At 39.8% G+C, this 6,931-nt stretch overlaps 1 protein-coding gene across 8 annotated transcripts in view; it reads right to left on the minus strand.

Moving 5' to 3' along the window:
* caskin1 (CASK interacting protein 1) overlaps positions 1–5,317 on the minus strand; it is a 136,400-nt gene extending 131,083 nt beyond the window's left edge. For 4 of the 8 annotated variants that reach the window (XM_015041449.1, XM_015041447.1, XM_015041443.1 and 1 more), the window contains exon 1: positions 4,341–5,316. In XM_015041449.1, coding sequence (XP_014896935.1) covers positions 4,341–4,434 — 94 coding nt within the window. In that variant the 5' untranslated portion in view covers positions 4,435–5,316. Of the gene's footprint in view, positions 1–4,340 lie in introns of all 8 variants that reach the window. The other 4 variants (XM_015041448.1, XM_015041442.1, XM_015041450.1 and 1 more) reach the window with 2 other exon arrangements.
* Between the last annotated feature and the right edge of the window lie 1,614 nt (positions 5,318–6,931).

The following is a 6,931-nucleotide window of genomic DNA, read 5'->3' on the forward strand; positions in this document are numbered from 1 at the left end:
CAGTAAATTTTTTGAAAAAAAAGAAAAACCCATTTTTCGCAAAATTTTTTTTTTTTTTTTTTTTTTTTTTTTTTTTTAATTGTATAGCATGTCCATAAATAAAATTTCATGGCACATTTCCAAAGTAGTGGTGGGACTCGATTAAAATTTTGAGTCAAGTTCAAGGGTTTGGAATTTATTTATCACAATTAACCATATATCATGTATCAACAAAATACGCAACATTTTCAATTCAAAAACACTTTTGCCTGCAAAATTATTGAATAAATAGACAAATGAGCTCAACAACAAAAATGTTTATTGTTCTTATTTTGTTTTTCAAGTTACTCAATTACCATATAGGTGCAAAGTGTTGTTATGCCTATACTTGTCACAATAACAAATTTTGCTTTATGATAAATTGACCCAGAAGTTATCGTGATAAACGATAATATCGTTGTTTTGAGACCACTTTCTACCAATGTAATGATAACAACATCACAATGCAAGAACATCCTCTCAAAGATCAATAAACTTTAACTTCTAACCAACATTTGTTGGGTGAGAAGCAGTTGGAGCCACTGGAGTGGCTACGATCAGTAGACCTCAAAGTTGAGCATAAACCTTTTCCTGGTTTATAATATAAAATAAGAAATGTCTGAAATGTGACAAAATAAGATTAAAAAAAATCCAGCCAAGGAAAACACTGTAGTAACAGTCACTGCTCCAGAGTCCCAAGTCCCCTGTCAACACTGTAAACCTCAGTGTTAAAGCCAGGGGATCATTTTAAAAAGCTGTTTGTAATTAAGACTTGAATAATTAGGGACAGCATGGGGAAAGCATGAGTCTTCCAGACACACAGTACACACCACCGACGAGCAGCATGTAATGTTGCTTTTATCTGTGTCTCTTTCTGAGTGCTCCGCAATCCACTGAGATTTTCCTTTAACAAACAACTCTGCATCATATGTATAAAAACTCTGCACTAAGCACCAATCTGAGACAGGCTTAAAGCCAAAGTGCACTTATATTTTGCCCAAAGGTTGTTTTGTAATGTGCTCTTATACAAACACGCTTCACCAAGCTCTGAAAGACATTTGGGTGCTATCTGTGACTCTCGACCCTACCAACTCTTTCGGGGAACAGAGGGGTCAACAAGATGCAAAAGCCACACAATACAGTAGAAGTCACAACAGAAGTTATGCTAACACTGAAATAATGGCAGAATGAATGTTTAGCTCAAGCAGAAGTTGTGCAAATACGGAATTTATCCTGAAATAGAAGCTATATGCTAAAACTGATTTAATGCTAAGCTAGATTTTGTAATAAATCTGAATTTATGCTAAAATTGAATTTTTGTTAAAACGTAATTTATACTAAACATTATTTTTGCCAAGATGCTAAAAATGTAAGCTACTAAAAGTTAAGCTATGCTAAGACTGAATTTATGCCAGATTTAAGGCTAAATCTGAATTTGTACAAATATTGAAGCCCTGCTAAAATGAAATTTATGCTAGGACAAATTTTATGCTAAAGCTGAAATAATGCGAAAGTGGAATTTTTACTAATACAGAATTCATGTTAAAATGGAAGCTATATGCTAAAACTGAATTAATTCTAAGGTAGAATTTATAACAAATCTGAGTGGGTGCTAAAATTGAAGTTATATTAAGATGGAATTTATACTAAAATGAATTTTATGCTGAAGGTGAATGTATGATAAATTGGAATTTTTGCTAAGTTGGAATTTATATTAAAGCTAAATATAGTCCAAAAACGGAAGCTATGCTAAAACTGAATTTAAGCTAATTTTATACTGAAGCTCCAGTTTTGTTAAAATTAAAAGTACGCTAAAGTGAAATTTATGCTAAGATGGATTTTATTCCAGAACAGGAATTAGTGTAACTTCCATTGTGGCTTTTGCATTGTCTTGACCCTTGTGGGCCACCACACTTGACATTACTTTGCGAATCCAAATATTTATATTACTCTAGCATTACCTTCTTTGCATGTAAATAAGCAAAGTGATGAGTGATGAAAAAGCGATGAATTTCTACAGCCCTTCCACACAATGCTGCCACATTTTCGCCCTGTTATTAGCAATCAGCAACAAGCAGCTCTTCTTATTCTAATGAGGCCCACCTGCTGTTGGACACGTTCCAGAGTGAGTGCAGTTTCAGATGCAGCTGTGAAACCGCCAAACTGGAACAATTCACACAAGTGGATGGAAGGGTCAGGCCCTCTGTGCCAGCAGTGGTTTCTGTAACTATTCATAGCACATTAATTTGTTTCCCGTTTTGTCATGGTGCAACCACAAACCTCAGTTTGTGTTATTGGGGTTTTATGTGATAGATCAACATAAATATTGTGTTGTGGGGAAACAACTGGTAGGTTGTTTCCAAATGTTTTACTCATAAAAATCTAAAAACTTGTGTCATGTGTTTGTATTTAACCCCCCAGAGCCGATACTTTATTTTGGGGTTTCTCCTCACCAGCTTTTTACATCAAGAGACTAAAATGGATCCCGTTCTTCTTTGCAAATTAGCTCAAGGTAAGTGAGATTTACGGAGTGACTGGGAACATATATTTTCAAGCTTTGCCTTAGACTCTCAATTGGATTTATGTCCGGACTTTGACTGAGCCTTTCCAAAACGGAAATATTCTTTAAGTCATTCTGCTGTAGCTCTGGTTATGGTTCTTTCCCCTTTCAGCCAGGTTTTCTTCCAGGATTTCCTCGTATTTAGCTTCATTTCTGTTCTCGTCTGACCAGAGAGTAATTATGTTATGCCACATGGCTTGTGGCAAATTTAAACTCGACTTCTCGTGTCTATTTCAACATCAGCTTTTCTAGTTACCTCTCCGACTTAAAGGTTTAGAGTAGATTTTCCTACCTGAAAACTCCTCCATATTGTACCATCACTGTAACTTCTCTCTTTCACTTGTCTATCAGCTTAGATGGGCGGCCATGTCTTGTTAGGTCTGAAGTTGTATCATGCTAGAGCTGTTTCCAAAAAAACAGAACGGCTACTGCTCCATAAGATGTTCTTAGTAGGTTTTTGGTTTTTAAATGTGTAAATTTGCACTACTTTTTGTTCCATTACATAACCATTCGGGATGCACCGATCCATCATCCGTATCAGTAGTAATATTGAAAAATAAAAATTCTAGACTGGTCCATAAGGTCAGATCTATTCATTCTAATTCTAAGCTTTGGGCTCTGATATGTCTTGCTTTCTTCTTTATTTTATCATATTTAGAATTCCTAATTGCACTTTGTGAACCATTTGAAAGGTTTGCTGTGGTTTATTTTAACATGTTTGATCAACGTAGCCACCCTTTTGATTTTGTCATTTTCCTTATCATTTATCTCACATTGTCTTTTCTACTCCTAACTGCACTGGCTGAACAAATTAAAGTTGTTTATCCATGTTTCACCAGGCTTGAGGAGTGGCTGTACTGGTGCAGAATTATCAAATACTTTTGTGAATCCAGTACATTTATGTCTGTGTTTTTTTTTAAAAGCGTTTCAAGTCAATTCAACACTGTTTTTCTGTATCTCTATCGGATATCAGCATCAAAAGTGCAAAAAAGTGCATCTTTAGTAAAAATCCCAATAAAGTCAATTGATGTTTGTGATCATAGAATAATAATAATGCATCTGGAAAAGTTCCCAAAGGTGTGAATACTTAGGCAAGGCGCTGTATTTTTATGCTGAATTAGGCCACTTGTTGCATGAGTACTTAAGTATTCGGAGCCATAACTGCAGCCCTCTATAGTATCCCTGAGCTGGTAGTGATGCAGTTTATCAGTGGAGGGAATCAGCAGCTAGTCGTCTTGACAGAATGATCTAGCTGCAGCTCTGCCTGGCCTCTTCTCCGCTGTTGCCCACACATTTGGAGTGGGCCGTGCCAGAGAATGTTGCAGAAAACCGAGCAACGTTGCAGCACAGACTATAACAGGAGATTTTTTTTTTTGTATGGTTCTTCCTGTTTCAAACCCTCACAAGGCTTTACCGGTTATCTCTGCTGAGAGACATGGTCGCGGTACCTCCCTCTTTTTCCTCTGCTGCAGTGCACTTACTTACACGGGGGTCTCGCTCAGGACGAGCTATCAGTCTCCAATCACTACCATCATCTCTTGTGATACACGTATGAACACCCCCCGCCCCCTCCCGTCACACTCCCTCCATCATCTTCAACACTCCGGCCTTGCAGCGGCAAACAGCCGGTGACTAAAATTATACAGATGTCTTTGCAAAAGCTCCAACTCAGTAATCAAAAAGGGAGAAGCTACTGTCATCTTTGAGGGAAAATATATATAATAAACTAAACTAAAAGCACCGGAGCAGCAGGGTGTCTTACTTGCTTTCCCCGGTCGAGGCCTCTGTAGCAGCTTCTGCACGGTGAGAAGGTCCTCGGTCTTCACCGCCTGCAGCAGTTCCTGGTCCTTCCCCATCTTCCGCTCGGAGCCGCTCTACTCCCGCAGCATCCTTCAAGCACAGCGGCGCTTCAGCCTCAGCCTCGGCAGGCGGAGGGTACGTGTTCCCGCGGCCACGGACAAGCCTCCCTCTGACCCCCCCCCCCCCCCCCCCCCCGCACCAGAGGAAACCCCCCCCCCCCCCCCCCCACAACCACACCACACAAAAACACACTTAGATCTCTAGCATATGATGGGGCGAAAATGAGCCGGAAACGAGAGGAAGAGAGGGAGGGATAGACTCCGCGGGATGGAGGGATGCTCTCGGATTCCCCTCCCCACCTCCAGCGCCTCCACGACAGCACCACCCCCGCCTCTAGGTGCAGCGCTGCTGGATGGAGCCTGGACCTGACGCCGCCGGGCCGTTCAAGGTTCCAGCGTGATATTTCGCCGATTTCGAAAAAGAAGGCTCGCTTATCCTGGAGTCTGGTAATTGCTCTCACCTCCCCCCCAAAAAACGCCGCCTTCACCAACCGAGCGGCCGGGAGGAGACGTGAGATGTAGCGAGAAGCCTCACGGGCTCCGAGTCACCGCGCGTGAAGAAAGACCGTGCGTTCCAAAGGCGGGCGCGCGCGGAGTTCTTCCCTCTGGAGGCTGTGACAGTCTCGTGCTCCAGGTCGTAAACACAATCCAGCGGTGCCGCCGCCGCCGCAGCAGCAGCCATCGCGTCTCCAAGTGAGCTCGAAGTCTCTGTGATTTTCGCTCCTCTTTTTTTTTTTTTTTGCGCGAGGGGGGCGGCGGGGCAGGAATAGTGAAAGGGCCACGTTCACGCGCTCGTGTGCTCTACAGTTTGCTCGGCTCGTACCGTTAAATGGCTCGTGTGCGGCAACTCGGGGGCGGACCAGAAGCGTGGTGCTCCCTCTCCCGCCTCTCCTTTCATCTCCCTCTCTGGCTCGCTCGCGCGTTCTCTCTCTCTGGATGTTTCTGTGGCGCTTTGTGGCTCTTCCTCTACAGAAGAGAAGAGCTGCTCAGATATGTTCTAGAAAAACAAACTTGTTTATCACCTGCGGTTAGCTTCCCTTTAGCTCACTTATATCATTGAATTTCCTAAAAAAAATAAAAAAAAAATGAAATTAGCATTTTCATTTGCTGCTACTGTAAAGGGCTTATCCACTGCTTTTAAGGGCGATGACTACATTTGTTCAGGTCTATTTTATTCTTTTTTGAAAGAAATTATAGACACTCAAGTTAGCATGCGATACTCAACACAGAGCAAAAATCAAAATTTTGGTAAATAATTAACTATGAAAATGAAATTGCCTAGAATTTTGTTAGGGAGACCAAAATTATATTAAATCATTCTACATTTTAAATTCAGCTACAGATATAAAATCTTTATTAATTTCCACAAGTTATGTTTTAAGTTATCTCTGTTGTGTGTATGAAACAATAGTTCAGACTTGATTGGTCTAAAAAAGTTAAATAAAATAATAATAATGTAAAAAGAGATTTTTTTGCTTGTTTTTTGAGTCTTCATATTGCACCCTCCCCACAGCAGATGGTTCCCCTGGGTGGAGAACCATATCACATATACTGAAAAATTTCACTGGTTAAAATCACAACACTTGTCAGACTTGTCAAACCAGCAAAAATAACTCTGCATTAAATAAATATTATAGAACATACTTTATCATTGAAAAACTTCACTCTAATGTAAAAAGCATAAAAAAGGACAATTACAACATTATTTAACTGCATTACCCTAACTACATTATATGGTTTTTACAAAGAAAGGTTTGGAGCCATGTCACCTGCAGCACATGGCAGATTTATAAGTTTTTCTTGAGCAATCCCTCATTTATTAACATTTTCCTCATCAGTGCAATGATCAATGTTTTTAATAGCATCTGAAAGTCTCTGGATATTCTCATCATTTTTCATTCTGTTTCTGAAACACTACAATTTTCATTTTTAACTTATGACCAAAAAACATGTCTCATTGTTATTCTTCAGTTTTTTGCAGCTCTGGTAACAAAATATGTACAAAAGTCTTAAAGTAGAGTAAATTGTTATTCAATCTAAATACACTTCGAATTCAACTTTGTATTATTCCCAAAGGGAAAATTAAATGTTGCTGTAATTCACCCTTTCCAAGGTTGACAGATCTCCTGTAGCAGTATGTATTACAGTGGCTCTGAAGAAGTCTCTGACTCTCAGACCACGGGATACCACTTTTTGCTGCAGTTTTATAACAGTGACTTTTATTTTTCCTCGTTCTTTTCTTTCTTGTTTGATAGCAAGAAAAAGAACAAAAACATGGATCCTTGTCTATCTATGTTTCCTCAAACTGAATCTTGTCAACTTCTTTTCAATGGCACATCACTGTTGACAGATGAAAAATATGTCTGTCATGACTTGATTCTTCCAACATTTCCAGCAACCCTTCACCTTTAATCCCAAACTTCCATGTATGTTGTGCTAAAGCTAATCAGAGGGACAGGGGCATGTAATGTACTCCGTTCAGTAAAACCTGTGT

The sequence above is a fragment of the Poecilia latipinna genome, unplaced genomic scaffold (assembly GCF_001443285.1).
Source record: "Poecilia latipinna isolate Pla-1442-1.1 unplaced genomic scaffold, P_latipinna-1.0 Scaffold552, whole genome shotgun sequence".
Classification (NCBI taxonomy): Eukaryota; Metazoa; Chordata; class Actinopteri; order Cyprinodontiformes; family Poeciliidae; genus Poecilia; species Poecilia latipinna.